The following is a 17,581-nucleotide window of genomic DNA, read 5'->3' as shown; positions in this document are numbered from 1 at the left end:
ATAATAACTCGTCGCGCTGCTAGGAATGTTCTTTCCGCTGCTAGAAGCGAGCGAACCAGCGGACACGATGCAAGTCCGGCGCGGGATGTAAGCTCGCGATAAGAAAGAAGGAAAAGGATCACCGTCCGCTGATTTATGTCCAAGTGACTTTATCTAACCGGGCACGCGAGTCCGTGACGTTTATCAATTTTTTTTAACGCCGCCCAAGCCGGTACCGACGACCTGACACACTTCGGCTCACGACTGCTCGCTTTTTACTTCCTTCCGAGAGAATCGTTAACGTAACGATCGCGCGTGTATATCTGTTGAATCGCCACCTAGGCGAGAGACTATCGGTGAATTACTCTAGCGAACGTCCTTGACACGGAAACGCTATTTCCTGTACGCAGAAATGAATATTTTATAACGAGCATGAAACAACGACGACAGTGGTATCGGTTCGCGATAGTCGGACACGCTCGACGCCCGATCACGCACGGAATTAATCTACCGAATTCGCTTTTCAGAAATATTTACTCGGTCAAAGATATCTAAACACTTCGGTTCTTAATTGCAGCGCCTCGAGAATGAAAGAACACGTTTTATGCGATGTATGCCGCCTTTTCGTGATCGATACGTAATAAAATATCTCTAGATCGCGTTGACAGCGTGACAGTCATTTGTATAAACGTGCCTGTCAACAGCTCGCAGTGTCGAAGCTACTAAATTATCCATAGAGAATTTCCGCGAAAGAGCTAAACCGCGTATTCTCGAGTTCGGAAAAACGTAACGATTTACATACATTTTCCGCCCAGCGAAGCGAAATGAAGTATCTCCCGTTAGAGCGTTTAGATTATTTCGGTTTAACTAGCTCTTCCTATCGAAAACCTGTGACGATTCTGGACGTGGGTTTCCAATATTCGTTTTGATTATCGTAACAATTTGTTGATACATAGTTAATTAGTATATGTCGAGGGTACTGGACTGCATGAAACTGCACGGTTGTATCGTCGATGAACACGACAGAGAACTGGTAAGACGGGCGATAAGTGCGGCGCAAGTAGTACAGGTCGAACAAAGTGGCGACAGTGCCGGCGCACGATCAGACAGAGCTTTCCAGCTCTGCCGTACCGACCATCAGTACGTCGAGCTTTCACGCGACATCGCGAAGCTTTTAAGATGAAACAGGCTGACTTACCGACCGGGTAACAGGTTCGTCGAGCGTGATAGTCACTTACCTACAAAAGAAAAGAGTAGAACGGTTAAACAGTCTGATTTAGCTTCCTTGAGCGGATGCTGCATCGCACTATAAGGGTTAATCGTAGTACTAAGGTGAAACGACAGATAGGAACGTATCGAACACAAAACGAAACATGCGGCCTAGCTGAAAATTGTCATGCTTCGAAGTTTTCATGCTCCCGATTAATTAAATTTGATATTCGCTCGAAGGCACACTGGCGAACCGGAGCAACGCATCGATACGCAAGTATCGATTCAAAACTCGAAACTTTTTAACGCGGAAACAAGATTACTAGTTTCGCGCGTCTACTGTTGTAATATAATCGTGAAATGCTCGAATGAAAAAAGTTATGCAACGCAAACGTTCTAGGCATTCAGTGATCTAGCTATCGCTAAGTGTCCGAATAAAGCGGTCTATCGTGAAGTAACGATTGCTGTAACGATTTCGATTTGTTACTAGTCGACGATCATTTCGCTAAAAAGCTTCGTTTCGCTCTACTAAGAGCTTTCTGCGACCTACGTGACTAACAGTAATCGCTACTGACCCCAACCGGGCATCGCATTCTAGCACTGGAAAAAAAGAACAATCTAAACTAAAGACGCCTAAGGTGTCTTTTGTGCACTCAGAGACTTTGGAATTTTGCGTGAAGATTTTTGTACCTGCACGACTGCCGGCCCGCGATGCGCCTGTGCAATAGAAACACAAGAAAGAATGTTATACAGACAGGTAGAGGTAGAGTCATAAAAAAAGAGAGTATGTAAGAATGCATGGTAAACAGATCATGAGACGAGTGAAACGATAGGAGAAAGAATAACGCGTTGCATGCAATGAAATTGAACTTCTCGTTCAACCTCTTCGCGAGCGCGATCCAATAATCGTAATTGACCTGGACCAACTCGCGAAGAGGTACAAATTTCGTTTCGAGTAAAGCGATACCCGCAAACGATACGTAGCGTCCTTGTTCGACTTTCTTTTGTTCGTAATTCGGTTGGCAAGCTCGCGAGAGAACATAAAACAGAGGCGATGCGATCTTTCGGTGTCTCCTGTGCGTCTGCTATCTCCTAAATTGCGACCTCGAAATTAGCGGTGGTCTGCTTGCAAATGTAACGTACGGGTCCTAAACCGCGTCGCGTGCATCACCTGATTCGCGAAACTACCGCGAGACTGCTTTCAGGGAAGCACCTGGCGAACGAGTATCGAACTCCAGGATTCGTATTCGCAGTTCTTCCGATAAAACTTTTTCGTCGCGCGGATTAATTACAGGATTCGTATTGCTCGATCGGTGAATCATTATTCAGGTTCCCGCGCGATTGCCAATGAATGTAGCGATCAACAGGAAAGCCAATTTACTTTCAAAGCGCTCGATCCGACCTTCGGCCTCTCCTTCCCCTTTCGGACGAGATTAAAATGTAAAATCGTGCTTTTATCTGTCGTGCATACTGTAAACGAGAACTGACTCGTCGATATACAGCCTGAGGGTAATGAAAAAAGGGAAAAACGAAAACTGGCTGAAAAAGCGACCTTATTGCTTCGGGAACAAAGGAGCCTTGGAACCACATGGTCAAACGATAAATATTCTACGAGGAATCTTGATATTTTATGTTCAAGGTTAATCGCGAAGAAAATATGCGCTGATTTTGTCACGCGGATTTCATTGTTCTTGATACCGTAATTACTTCCGCCCGACTACCGTTGTGGCTTGACTTCGTTCCATTGATTTTACGAGCCGCTTCATATCCGGGAATCACCATGGAAACCCGAGTGTGTGAGAGAGAGAGAGGATGCTGTTTCAATGGAAAATCGAGGCAAGACACGCGAAACCGACGGGTGACCATGAAATTCTCCGCGTGTCGCCTCTCGCCGCGAGAACAGGAAATCTCGTTCATCGGGTCAATAGGACGTGAGCCGCGAGGAGGGATAAAACGACACCATGCTTTTCCAAGGGCGCGTCTTGTTCGCTGGCTGTTCGAAATCCGAGTTTCCTTCCTTCGAAAGCTCAAACACTCGAAGGGAACTTCTCGAAGACAGAGCTTTCGGATCGAAGCGAACCCAGCGACGTTTACGGAAGCTGAGAACCCGGGAACACCTCGTATTATCCAATAGCAGCTGTTTTTTGCGCGCGGCGACACGTGTACGAAATCGACGGTGAATCGATCTCGAAACGAGTTCCGCGTTATTACTTTCCGACAAGCTTCCCAGGGGTTGCTCTGCTCGTTGGCATGTAAGAGACGAGAAGAAAGTCGATGGAGAATGAAAATGAATCTGGGTTGGTGGTTGCTTTTGTTTACCGTGCTTCTGGTATTTCTAGATAAACCGTCTGGGATTAAGCACCCTGTATCCCTTTTCCTTCGCGAGGAACCTTGCGAGAAAGCTTCGATCGACCGAAGATCGTTTGCTCTTTTATAATAGTTACATAAAGGTACAAGATTTCTAACAGAGTATCGTAAATGAAGCGCAAATGTTTGCGTAACCGTTCGAGAGTTATCGAACGCCTCGTAATCGAATTATTAACATAGGATTGTTAGCGGTTCCGGCGCATCCGACGATCCCCATCGAGTATGGCGTTATTATGCTCGTTATTGAATCGCGCTATTGTCCAGTGGAAATTGCAAGATCGGAATCATGGGGATCTAGGTCATTCATGTAGGGCAGGTAATGTCAGGGGTCGCGTGCGAGTTTCACCTTTTGCTCAAGAAAGATTTTCCGTGGCTGTTTTCTCGTTTTCCCGGAGATCTTGGAGGAATTTTCGACGGTTCACGGATTCGCAAGGTTCAACGCGACATCCCGGGCGTATTTGCCGTAGAGATACCTGCTTTCGCTCCGATACGTAGAGAAAGAAACTGCGATCGTCTAGCGAGAAATATGATCTCTCTCGAGACGGAAGAAACGTCGAAATACGGAACTGGAGGGTTCCATCGGGTACAATTTGAAACGATATCGAATCAATGATTCATGCAGCTTCCTCCGTTGAATCGACGTTGATCAAATATAATTGGAACAAAGTTTCGGATTCAATGGTTCAAATGATTGAATAACAAATTGGCGTGGAAAATGAAATCAAGCTACGAGCAATTGATACGAGCTTTAAGGTGCAAACGATCAATACGAGTATCAATTACGCGTGAAACGCGACACAACCGACAATAAAAGCAACGTTCATTGTAAAGTGCTTCTCGGCCGATAGTTACAGAGTGTTCTCTTCCTGAACGTGACAGCAACTTATCCGTTACGAGATGGGTTTCGATTTCCCTTCGCAGAATCGATACGAGCGAACTGCTCGAGGTAATTTGAATTTTACACTCTTAATTGTTCTTCCCGTTACGGACGACGTTTCGAAATAATACCTTGCATACATGAATACAATTTGTTGCGAATTTGAATACGCGAAACACGGAAAAGTTGAGGAAATCTGAGCGACGAGAAAGAAATTTTTGTTCGCTCCTCTGCCTCTCGGATACCGATTTTCCTTCCCTTCTTTTAAAAAGTTCGATCAGTTTGTGCAAGCTCTCGCCTCAAGAGGATCCGTGTAATCGTTGAAAAGCTTGCCTGCTTCCTTCCGTGCCGCGATTGATATTTTCCTCGAGTGGCTCGTTTTGTTTCTACAGCAGCCGAAGAGGGCTTATTCAAGCTAGATTGGTTTTCGTGACCAGCTAGCGAAAGATCGCGCATCAAAATCCCGGTAACTTTCATTCGAGCACAATGGTACCGTTAGTTACGCGCTCGATTAGAACTAGCCATAAATGAACAACCCCTTGTGCATGCATCGAACAAATTTTCCCGGGCTATATCATAACGCGATTTCATCTATCGATGTCGTCTTTCCGTTTCGTAGCTATACCTGTGTCTCCGTACCTGCAACGACACCCCCAGTCCATTGAAAAGTAGAACAGCCACTTTATCAACGTCAGGGAGCGCACATAACGCTGCAACTAGATATTTATCTAGCTCCCACTCGATAAATGGCCGAACGAGTGCGCCGTTAATATCGTCCACAACGTCCCACTCTTTCTTGTATTACGTCGTTCCTCATAACATCACTGTTACTGTTTCCTGCGATAACTTCTACAACCTGTCAGCTCAGTAACGTATGGCCAAAAGATGAATCAGAAATTTTACGAAACTGGGACGAAAAGGAATTGGGTGTATTTTGTTTCTTCTCGGTTCCGTGCTGTTCTTACAGATACCAGGAATTCGAAACGTCGGTGACGCACGAGACTCGAACTCGCTCTGCCTCTGAGACCTAATCTGTTAAGTCTGGGATTTAGAAATTATTCGCTCTGTTTCGAGATGCTCCACTACAGATACCAAGGAGTTCACTTCGATGCTAACTAGTTTACTGGTTTATCGTTTACTTGTATCAATGTAATCTTCCACTGTAATTAGTCGAATAAAGAGAATGGGGTTATCTCGTACATTCGTTTTTCCTTACACACTATCTCTAAGCGACTTCCAATGCTAAGCATTCATAATTCAACGAATTCATTGCCTTAACTACTAGTTTCTTCCTCCCCTGTAAGTTGGCCGCATTAAGGTATATCCTACGTGCTATGAAACATTCTGCTTCGTGTAGAATGCCGACAGGAAGTTTACTAAGTCCGGTGGGAACCGAGCTCAAAGCAGAAGCCACGAATTTCTGAACCGATGAAAAGCCTGGCCACGTGTGCATCGTACATTTAATTACACCACATAGGATATAAAGGTTCTTCGTGCCAAGTCCTCGGTGTTTCCACGTTATTTATGCACCGAGCATAATACCCGTGCACGCATCGATAACGCTCTACACCTCTTGTGCAAACGTTTCGAGCAACGTTTACCACCGAGTATTCTATATTACAGTTTCGGTACGTTCTCGTATCGTGTCTTGAAAATCTGTGGCAAAACGAATCGGAACAATGATCTTTTTAATATCGTTGAGTTTTATATAGAGCTATGGAAACGCAGCACCGATACGCGCGAATACGTATTTCATACGATCGAACATGATCACGTAGCCGACACGTGCAACTGGCTCCCCTAGCAACCGCCAGCATCCAGGGTTTCTCGCTATGGATGCTTGATAACTCACGGAAACTTCATTACAAATACGACGGCAAACGAGATTTAGCTGCGTTGCCTTTGCTCGACGGTATGGAAACTTAGTTAGAGGCTCGCTCGTTGCTTCCTGCCCTTATCTTAATTCTTCTCAATTCGTTTTTCTAAGACATTCTGGTAGTTAGCGAACCGATAACGTAGTTTCAGTTTCGAGTTCTCTTCGGCAATATGACGGTGCAACCGATCGAGAAAAGAACTGAAACCGAAGGTCGGTGCTCGCTACTAAGTTCCATCAGAAGTTAATTCCGAAGTCATTGAATTAAACGATATTCGTGCAGTTTAACGATGTTTTGAACTCCAAGAGTGTTTCTGCGACGAAGTTCATTCGAAATTACGAAGAAGATCGTGAAAAAAGGCAATGCAAATCACTCGAAAGTTTACGAATTACCTACCATTAAATGTTTGCAGTAGCAACGATATACCCGAAGGTTGCCGGTGAAATTTGTAGCATTTAAAACGGATTTCATTTCCTTTCTTATTTTTCTTTTCGAGGAGAGTGTGCTCAGAACAAAGAAGAGAATCGTGGGAGGTAAAGCGGAGGGCAAATATCACGTCCGACTTTGTCGAAGGAGTTACGTATATATCCAACGAGGGCGGACAATCCTAAGTCTATCAATTTACAACCACTTGCGCGTCGAAACTGGCACAAGCTAGAAGAACATAAATATTTAATCTTCGTTTACCCCGCGAATCTAGTCGAATGCGATAAATGAACGCGATAAAACTTCGTTGTTCCAATTTTAGAACGGACGAGCAAAGCGAAAAAATGGAAAACAAAAGTAGTTCTGGAACTCTGTGACCTGAGGGAACTAACACCGCGTGGGTTAAATTACATTTGTGGAAAATTAGATCGAACCGTCTTCTCCGGGCTGAATTAACCTTCAGCGAAGGTAGAAACGCGTTCCATCTGACCGAAAAAGAGAAAAGAATTACTTTGCTCCGCGCTGCCAATACTTTCAGTCTGTAATCGCGCGTAATTTCGTTTCGGCGAATAGGGAAGTTAATTCCCGTGGCGGCCATGAATCGATCCCACTGAAAGAAGGCACTCTACCTAATTTATCTTTTATAATTTATACACGCATTCGACAGAATACTTGTTTCTATTCACCGAACGTTGCATTGTGCTCGTTAATCATCGTAAACTCAGGGATATTACGAGGAGGGTCTAATTTTTCTTCGCGTCGCGAACGTTTTATCGATAAAAGGGGATGTCCGGCGGATCCGGTAGGAAACGAGAAGATCGTTTATCCGGATAATTCGATCGTCCATGGTCGGAAATAAAGCACGGTAGCCGTTAACGGTTGGAACGCGAAGGATTCGAATAGGACGATGAAAATGCGAGAGATCGCGCGATATAGGCCTAGCAACAGGTGGGCTGCACTTTAGGCCGCGCACACAAGTAACACACAGTCGCGCGATGCTTTCGTGTGTCACGGCATTCTTACGCTCGACTGCCAGAGCCTGTTGGTCGTTTCCACCTTCCTTGTGTGCACGGCAGTTAATGCTCTACTCGTTTTTGCGAGTCTCGATGCCTGTTTGCGGATGCTCGCAACATCAATGAGGGTTTATTACCGGATTAATTAAGAGATTGTCTTTTTCGCCTCGTGCCGACCACTGGGAATACGCGATCCTGCTCGATTATTGCCACCGAGCACAACGCTGCTGAAATTCCGGTTAATTCCCTGACGCACTGTGTGACATTTCCATTTAATTTTCTTCCTCTATCGCGTTCTGTTCTCTAGAGCCATAGGTTTTTAACGAATACCTAATGATATCGAAGATGCTCGCACAGAAGAGCGCGCGAAATAATTAGATGAAATTTGTGAAATACGTCACGAAAGTGCATAGTCGAACAGGAACTGTCGTCGAATATTATATTTGCTTCGTTCAATTTCAACGAATTTTCAGCACGTAGCGAAGCGTTTCCTCTCACCGAGGTTGCTCGTGTTCGGAATGCGGAACAAAGAGGGTAAGAATAAAAAGGAGACAAAAGGAAGCGAAAGATTACGAAAGAGGGGAAATGCAAAAGGCAACCTTGTCACCGCGCCGCGGGCAAACCGCGCGAAAAGCTAACGAACGTAATTGCTGCTAGTACCTGTAGCTTTCAAACGTTGCACCGGACAAGTACTAGCGAATCTCGTTTCTTCGAAACAGGGTAACAAGTATCGCATGAATAATTCGCGGTTTTATGTATCGCCGTGCAAAAAGGTAATTTTTTCTCAACAAATTCTCCCATGAATATTAATCCTTAACCTCTGTCGGGCGAAACCCATATGCGGTTCGATAACGGTACCTTTAATTACGCGCCGACGTTCTATGCAAATACGCTCGGGAACAAGCGTGCGGCACCGGTTGTTGCTAATAAAACGCGCCACGATTTAAACAAGGATCGCTGCGGCTTCCTAGAATTTCAGAATCCTCGGGGATGACTAGGGCGGAAATTAAATTCGATGGCTGGGAAAATTGATCCCAGACCGGTGGATACGAAGAGGGACGAGAGCTACCGCGAAAAAATATCCGCGTATAAATTACCTTCTTCGCGTTCCTGTCACGTTCCTTCTTTGTCACTGTCGCAAACTTTCTCTCCGATGACCAGCGGAGCGGATGAGTGAACGGAATAAGACACCTTTCGATTACTCGTTTATCATTCGCGTAGAAAATTACATTAACTTGTTCACGATTGTACAGTCTACTTTCTTCTTAATAACCCTTCAAAGTTAGGCTCGTAACGATCTAGAAAAATAAAGTTATCGATCTTGCGAACCGATGAACGTCTTAGCGCGAGTGACATAGGTTGTACGTGTAATATGTTAGTTAATTATGCAAATAGGTTAATGAGCGGCCGGCTTTAAAGCTCCTGGGACATGGCCATTGAACGAGTGCCTTGCAGCGTCAGGAAGTAATTGCGTTTCTTTTTGTATTCTCTCTGCCGCTGGCCCTTTTGCGCGCTCGTTTAATTCTCGTTGCAAGCTTCGCGAACCACGGTGAAGAAAGGTTGTCGTTAAAGGAAAAAGCTTCGTAAACCGTGGAACGAGCGCAATACGGAAACGATGATTGTACTTCCATTAACGGTTCTCTTAGCGGATTCGAATTGTTTTCGTGAAAACGATACGTGAAAGTATTTCTGTATCTACAGGAATCTATAAAAGGTACAACCCCTGAGCACTTTGTTCGTAATCAATTACTCCGCTATACCGTCGCTAGATCCCCTTTATGGTCTTTATTGAATGTAGGGGTAGATAGGAGATTATTCTGAAATTGGCCATCCGAGAGTGATTCCACTATGCGTCTTTACTCTTATGGACATATGGTACGTTACACATATAAGGATTATATAGAGATCAATTCCAAGCACGAAACGCATCGTATATTCCCTTTGCTCTATTGTAACGCATATACGGTTGTTTATAAAGTAACTCGTATTTCTCAAAAGTGCATCCGAAAAAACAAAAGTTATTGTACCATTCACTTTCGTAGCAGCAATATTAATCAAACGATCGATTTCCATACAGCCAGCGAGATATCGGCCGCACCAGCTAGAGAGGAGCTTAATTAAAAGATTGCTCGAGGAAACGAGCAACAGAACGCCTTCGAAGGGAATTAAAATACGGCGACAGTCGGTCGGTAATCCAACAATTAGGTTAAAAGCTAGTCTGCCACGAACAGCCAAGAAGTTTGGAACCTCTAAACTATCGGTCCGCGTGCATCGCTCTTTGTCAACGCTCTTTGTCAACGACGATGCAACCAGCCCGCGGAATTATGCCGCAATTCCGCTGTCCGTTGGCCGGCTTAATTAAGCTGATGGAAATGCAAGGACTTCGCGCGACAGGATAGTTTGCATGTCGCCCGGGACACGCCGACACACCGCGGTAGTTTAACCTGCACGCCTATTCGTTGTCGTTTCTCGCCACGCGATCGAACGAAAAACACAATTAATCCCTATTCCACGACGGGAATCGTTTGAGAAGATCGGTCGCGATACCGACTAACAAGTTGAAATTATAGCTCAGCGTATCTCGACGCTGTGAAACGCGTTAAAATGAAAATATTTTCGCGCGTGCTTTATCCTTTTACGTGCAACGACTCAATTCGTACGCTCGCTTTGTTACGCGTGCAGAAGAAGAACGATGCACCTTCGATCGGAAAGCGAACCGGTTAACAGGTTAAAGGTACACGCGAGCTGCACCCAACGAGATCAGTCTGTATCGTTGGAAGATTTATGAGCCGACGGTCGGGTAATCCTTGAGCCGCAAAAATAAAGCCAGGATTTATCGTTTCTACGGAGGCGAAACGTGCCGCTGAAACGAACACAGGAAATCGTTCTTCGTCGTCGAATGGCTGAAAAGTGGACCTCGCTTTCTGTTGTTCGTCGCGTCGGTTTATCGTCGAGGCTTGTTCGCGTTTAACGTCGTCGCGTTATTGCTGAAAATGATTTATGATTACGATCGCGCCACCAATGGAGCAGATTGCGCGACCTTTTAATTCGTATTATGGATGATCCGAAGAAAATATTCGTCCTGACGAAGAATAAAACGTTCCATCGTCATCGATAATGTACTCCAGTCAGCGGAAGGATAAAACCGTCGCCTAGGCTTGGTCGCGAAACGACTCGTCGACGTTTCCATTTGGCGTACAAAAGAAACGGTAGCTCGAACGTTTACTTTAACGAGCAAATCCTATTACCGAGAAAAGGTGAATTACGATGAAAGAGATGGATGTCGGATTTAAGAGGAGCGACATACTGGACTGGAAGATAAATTGGATACCAAACAAGCTCGTCCAAGTTCAGAATATGTTTAACCGATTAATTGGATTCGTCTCGTGCATTAACGATACGAGTTACAGGAAGAGGATCAGAGCGATCGATGAATTCCATTTCTGAAAATGTCCATCAGACTTTTCGTTCATGAAATATTCGAAATAGAACCGTGGAAACGAAACGCGTCTAACCGAACTGTCGGCAGCATCAAATTTTGATTAATTTGTTTTGACCATAGAGGTGCAGTCGCGTCCTTCTCGCTTCGATTCTGCCTCGGTCAACTAACGAATCGAAGAGCAGAAAATTGCATCTGGCGCAAAATCGGTGGACGCCAGTCAATTCGCGAGGCTGTCCGATTAATCGACGCATTCGCACCCGGTCTATTTCGGATGATCGGTTTTCCAGGCCACTCCTGCTTTGTTTCGACGTTGTTTCTCGCGCGAAATCCCTGCAACACCTTTTCCCACGGATCGGAAGATCGATTGCCCTTCGAGTGACCTGACATTTGACCTTCCGATTTCTCGAGGATCTCTCGAACGACGATGTCGGGACGATTTAACGGCGCCACGGTTAACCAACGATGCGAGCCAATATCTCTTAATACCGGCGTTTCCTGCTCTAATGGGAGATGACACGCTTTCAGATTCCGCGTATATTTACGATCTTTCACCGTGAAGAATCTCGGCAAAATAACTGCCGAGCAAGTCGTTATCCACGACGACATTATGTTCCCAATAGCCTCTCGAGTGTTCAGGAAATAGAGCGCTGCATACGGAAACAGACGACTACGACGACGATTGTGTCCTTTCTCGAGAATAATTTGCGATCGGTTCGAGGCTTACTCCAGAGCTGTTCCTCAAATATTAGAAACTCTTCGCGCGCGATCTTTTTCCTCGCAACTTTATGGAGCCTTCTGCGGCTTATTCCTCGCGAGTCTTACTCTTGACTCTCTTTTCAAGAAGGATCACGACTTTCATCGTTTTCACGGATAACGGAAAATGCTGGGAATGCTGGATACGATCGAACGATCGTGAAAGGAATTTCATATAGATATAACTAGGATGTTCTTTCCGAGCTGCAGCAGAAATTCTCGTTTAAGCGAGAACAACTTCAAAGGGAATATCGTTTTGTGAATATGAATCGCGCGATAGACGCTAAAGTTCTGTGTTTACCTTGTCGGATACGCGGATAACGCTGGATGCGAATTAGCCAATTTCTCACGATGCGAATGTCTGTATGCAAATTAATGAGATATTCGAACAATACCATCTTGGCATTGCTTCTACTTATTCCAGCTGGTTACGTATTCAGAGTCAAGTTACACGTTCGAATTTGTCTGCGACAGCTTGCAAGGGAACACCATAATCGAATAGGTTGAACCCTTCGCGATCGCAGAGGACACGCAATAAAACGTGCCACCATTTTCTCGATACGTGCTCCACATGATTCCGAGGTAAAACTCGCCGCAAGAACGTCTTCCCAAAAGCAACTAAACTTCGTCGCGAAGAATGTTCCAGCAACTCGAATTCCTCGAATGATTGGTTTTTCGTGTTCCCGTAACTCGCGCAAGAGTAATCCAAAAGATAGACGAATTCGACAATCGGATTACGAGTTCTAATTGCCGACCGTAGCTCGTAAATTCGCAGTTACAATCCGTGTTCTGTTTTGCATTAGTCAACTCCGAGGATTCAGCGCGAGAACTCGTCTCGTATGGCGATCACGCTCTTCTCCGAAAACTTTCTCGTTTTTATTTCGCCGCTAGAACAAAGCTCTCCCTTTTTCGCCCGATAGGACGATATTCCCGGGGCTCTCGAAACAGCTGTTTTTCGCGTGTCGCTCGAGGAATCTGGTGCCGCGATCAATTAACCTCCGACTTAATTGCATCGTGTTGCGCCTTAGACGGTCAATATTATCAGCCCGAAAGGACGGGCGAACACGTTCTCGCTGCGTATACGCGTTACTCGAACTACACGTGCAACGTTGTCAAGTGGAGAAATCAGATTACTCGATCCATTTAAAAAGTTTTAGCAGCAACACCTAACTTGCGAAATTACTTTTGCTCGTTTCGATCTGGGTCCGATTAAACGACTGCCTTCGAAGCGTCTGTCGTTACAAATTGAACGTGTACGGACAACCGTCGAAACTTTCGTTGATTAGATCTTGGGAACGGCTACTTTTTATACGATATCGCACGGAACACGTATTTGACGTATTAGTTACGCGAGAGAAGGGAAAACTTAGGGTTAGGTAATTCGAACGTTGGTTCAATTTATCGCGGGCACGAAGTACAGACGTAACGGGGACGATAGAGAATCTTGGAAAATGATGGCTTTTGCCAAGGACGAGTATCCTGTTTTCCTGGGAAAATGAGGAAACTTCTGGGGCGACTGGGCCTTGGTCGTGATTGTCCCGCGAGAGTGGCAAGATCGCAGGAAAAGGTAAAAGGATTTTCGAGACGTTCGTTCGCTTATCGACGAACGTATATTTCTCTGGAAAATCCTAGCGTTTCCCATCGCGATTGCTATAGGAAACCGTGAACGTACGATCGTGAAACGTATTAGCAAAAGGAACCCGGGAGCTCAAAGTATTTGAACGAAAAGGAAGAATGCTTTTAGGTTAACGGTAGAACGTCTAATGAAATGGACTCGAAGCGATCGATTTTTTTGGAACAAACTTTAATTTACCTATCGTAGTTGGACGAAGATGTCGTACGATTTACGGAGGAAATGTTCGATTCAATTCACGTAACGCGAGAGAAGGTTTTTCCTTCTCTGGCAGAAGCACGAAGAGCTTTGTGGGATTTGAAATATTCGTGTGAAAAGTAGAAGGAAATGGTTCGCGGGGAAACAGCTTCTTTGAATTTGAAACTGTTTGCGCTGCGACTCGGAACGCCTCTTTGTATTCTGGTACGTTGAAAAGAAGACGGCCGTCGAAACGAAGTTATACGGGTCTTCGTGAAACGAGTCCTCTTTGTATTTTGCATGCGTCGGACGAAAATAATGCTCTCTCTTGGAAAACATCTGGAAAATACTCCGTTAGGAAGGTACGGTTTGCCGAACACGAACGAGTCTTCGTGGTGAACCGGAGAGTCGTTTAACGCGTAAATTTTCGAACTTACCAAAAAGGACAAGTTGAACGAGTTTTCTTTTCTCTTACCTCCGGTGATTCGTTTCACGAAAGAACTACAACTCACGCATCGTTGCACAGAAATTTATCAGTTAAGAAACGTCGCGAGAATTGGAGTTAAAACGGAGATTACGTTTTAATCTCCGCGTTCGAATTTAGCGAGTTCCGACCTGAATCATGGTTATTAGAATCAACGAGGGTCTAAGGCAGGACGAGAAGTTATTACAAGACGAATTCTAGGTCGTACATTTCAACTTGTCGTATTACGCGGCTGCATTTTCCAATTTAATTGTCTATCACGGGGATGAAGTTTCTTGGGGAGGATCTAAATTCTGCGAAAGGAAGGTTCCTCTCAGGAGCAGGATTACGGGGGTGCAATTCGTTCGATGAATCCCTCGGAGACGATCGCTCAGGTTTTATTGCTCGAATTTCGCGAGAAATAATTGAAAGGCAAATTAAACTGGGATACTGGCTACGCCTTCTTTCCCCCCGTGCCTCGAGGAAACGTGACAGAGTGAAACCGAACGCTCGACTCACGGTGCTGAAACGTGTATTTGCTTCCTCTGATCTACGAGCTAATTTATATCGCTCGTTCGGACACGAAGAGGCAACGAAACGCTGGCGTTTGGACAACGACGGTTATTTATAACGTTGTATCGGTTCGTGTCAAGCGGCTATAACGCGGGACAATGTCGAACCTTCCTGCTAATATGTAAAGGAAGATAATTTTATTAGTTTCGCGTCGTTGCAAGCGTAAGCGATGGAACGGTTTCGGAAGCCGGTGTAAATCGGTTTAAGAAAAATTTGTGCGATCATAACCGTTTCATAGCTGAATCGATGGTATAAATCGGCGTTATTTCGCGCGTTTCACGCGGGACCAATTCAATTTCACGACGGCCGATGCATCAATTAACGCGTTCAGCGTCGATATTGCGAACTCCTATTTCGAAATAATATCAGACGTTCGAAGGATAATTGATTACCAGCTGCCGTTGCGTAACGCGTAAAATGTAATTGCACGCCGTACGGTGCGAGTAAATCTCGATTCTCCCAGGTTTAAAACGAACTTTCGAGCGATCTTCGGCGTTCACGCTGTCGGTTTTGAATGGCCTAGGGCCGTATGCAACGTGAATCGCGGGTTGAATATGCAATTCGAATGGAATATGCATGGGGAGCGTTGGCTAAGCGAATAAATCAGTTTGCGCGAATAGATTCGCGAATGCTGGCATGAATTTTTACCAGGGGAATTATTTACGATATCACAGTTCCGTGACGTAATGTCTTGGTGGTAGAAATAGCGATCGTATGTCATTCGACAAGAAGGACCTGTTCGTTTTTTGGAAACGGACGAAACAATACGTATTTCTCGCGCGTCCCCGTTCTCGAGCGTCGAGTAAATTCAGCGAACCGTTCCGAAATTGAAAACCGATGCCAAGTTGAAGAGGGAAAAGCGAGCGTTTTATTCCTCGTAACTTTTCCGTGTCCCGGTCGAGAGATACACGAAATCGAGACGAGTTCCGGTTTAAATTCAACCGACCACGGTTCCCGCCTTCGATTTCGTGCTCCTTTACGACGCTGGAAAGATTTTTATCCCAACGTAAAGATTACGTAGGTGGTTTTTGAACGACGGGAAAGGTTTTCGAAAACCCGTTCGCGAATCAGACTGATCGTGAATCTACCGAAAAGCAGCGAAACGTAACGAGGTTCCCTAATCGTGATCATGATCGTCACCGTGTTCTCGATCGGTACACAGAACGCATGAAAGTGATCGAACGGATCATTCGTTTTGCACTTACCCGTCGCATGACGCGCAGAGAGAACGATGACGTCTTCATTTTGGTGGTAATCCTGGCAGACTTGTACGATATGCGTCTGGATGTGGTCGCCCTTGGCCTTCGCGGTGCTCGTCGTTCTCCTCGGAGACGAGAGGTCCAAGCTACGCGTAAGCTGTTGTTACGAGCTCGAAAGACACGGATGGTCCAACGAAAAGCGGGGAAATTCGTCCGAACAGACGTTAGGGGTGGCTCGAGGCCACAACTACAGGTGGTCGCGCGTTGTCGCTAGACCTTCCCGCCGATACGACGTTTCGCTCGATGAAACCGCCACGCAGGCTCGCGTACACCGAAAAAGGCGCTGCCGCGCGAAACCACGATCTACCTGATCAAAATCGGTGAACGGGGAAAGGAAAGGAGAATCGTCGACGTGGTTGCTCCTTTTCCGACAGCCGTGCAGCGGTTCCTGGCGAATCTGATGTAACTTCGTTCTCGAAGGGCCGACGTCGTCGAAGCGGGACAGTCGGAACGGAAGAGCAAGGTGCACAGAAAAAGAGAATAAGCGAAGTCGAATCGCGGCGAAGAAGAAACGTCTTTTTGACGTTTGAAAGATGAACGCGGAAGGACGTTGACGCGGCTCTGGCTCGAGTAGCGTCTGACCGGTTGTCCCGTCTGGCTGGTCTCCGAGCAGCCGAGGTGGAGCGAGAAAACCACCCCGGCGCTTTCTCGCGCACGCTCGTCGCGACGCCATAGCGGCGTACCTCAGGGCCGCGCCTACTTTACGGACGCCTAGACCAGAAGTGCCAAGGTCGAAGTACCAAGGCCGTGGAACGTGCACTATGTCTTGAGAAAGCTTCCGTCGATTCTTCCGTCCACTCGTATCCAGCCTGTTCTCCATCGCTACTTTTCCATGCATTCAAAGCTGGTCAGGAATATCCGAGCTTCCGTTCACGGCCACGATGCTTTTCCCTCGATCAAACCAGTAGGCACCCTCGCGTTACCTTCGCGTTGTCCTTCTCGATACTCTTAGCCTTCGAATTATTCTTCCGCTGTGACGAGATCGTGTGCAAATTGTAGGGAGGACGCGTCCTCCATCTACGCTTCGTCGTTTATTTAAATATTTATCGACTATGTACCTACTTTCAGCGCCTCGGTGATGTCTCGATCCAGCCCGATCAAGTTTCTTCGGGATTTTATCGCTCTTTCAACCTCGTTCGTAAACGATACTAGTCCTGGACTTTGGTAAGCAGAAATAGGGAACCAAAAAATAGCAGTAAAAGTTCGATAGGAACTTAGCGGGGACCCCTCGGTAACTTTTTTCGGGGTTGCTAAATTAGAGTTTAAAACTTTAATATATTTAAAGATCTCTCAAAGTATCGGGGTTTCCTTAATTAACAAAGTCTAACGAAGAGATTAAAGAGTCACGTAAGCGTAGAAGAAACAGACTCCGCTCGAAACCGCATTAAGAAGGCTAATTAACGACTACGTTCTTGATCAGACACCGGACGTGAGTTACTGCTCCGAAAGATAATTCCAACCCTAAGCAAAGCAGACGACGAGAATTCCTTTCTTGAGCAACCCACGCAGCAGACCCTTTCCACGTTTCGTACTTTA

The 17,581-nt window shown here is 45.7% G+C and overlaps 1 protein-coding gene across 2 annotated transcripts in view; it reads right to left on the bottom strand.

The window, feature by feature from the left end:
* The window catches only part of LOC100884116 (neo-calmodulin), a 59,063-nt gene extending 42,504 nt beyond the window's left edge, over positions 1-16,559 (bottom strand). The window contains exons 1-2 of one of the 2 annotated variants that reach the window (XM_076532590.1): positions 15,992-16,559; positions 1,879-1,905 (exon numbers count right to left, since the gene is read on the bottom strand). In XM_076532590.1, the coding sequence (XP_076388705.1) occupies positions 1,879-1,905; positions 15,992-16,030 (66 nt within the window). In that variant the 5' untranslated portion in view covers positions 16,031-16,559. The remainder of the gene's footprint in view (positions 1-1,878; positions 1,906-15,991) is intronic. The other variant, XM_076532591.1, reaches the window with a different exon arrangement.
* Positions 16,560-17,581: the final 1,022 nt, after the last annotated feature.

Source organism: Megachile rotundata, chromosome 6, assembly GCF_050947335.1.
Source record: "Megachile rotundata isolate GNS110a chromosome 6, iyMegRotu1, whole genome shotgun sequence".
NCBI classification, from domain to species: Eukaryota; Metazoa; Arthropoda; class Insecta; order Hymenoptera; family Megachilidae; genus Megachile; species Megachile rotundata.
Note: the sequence above shows the minus strand (reverse complement) of the source record. Positions and strands in the feature narration are given on the sequence as shown.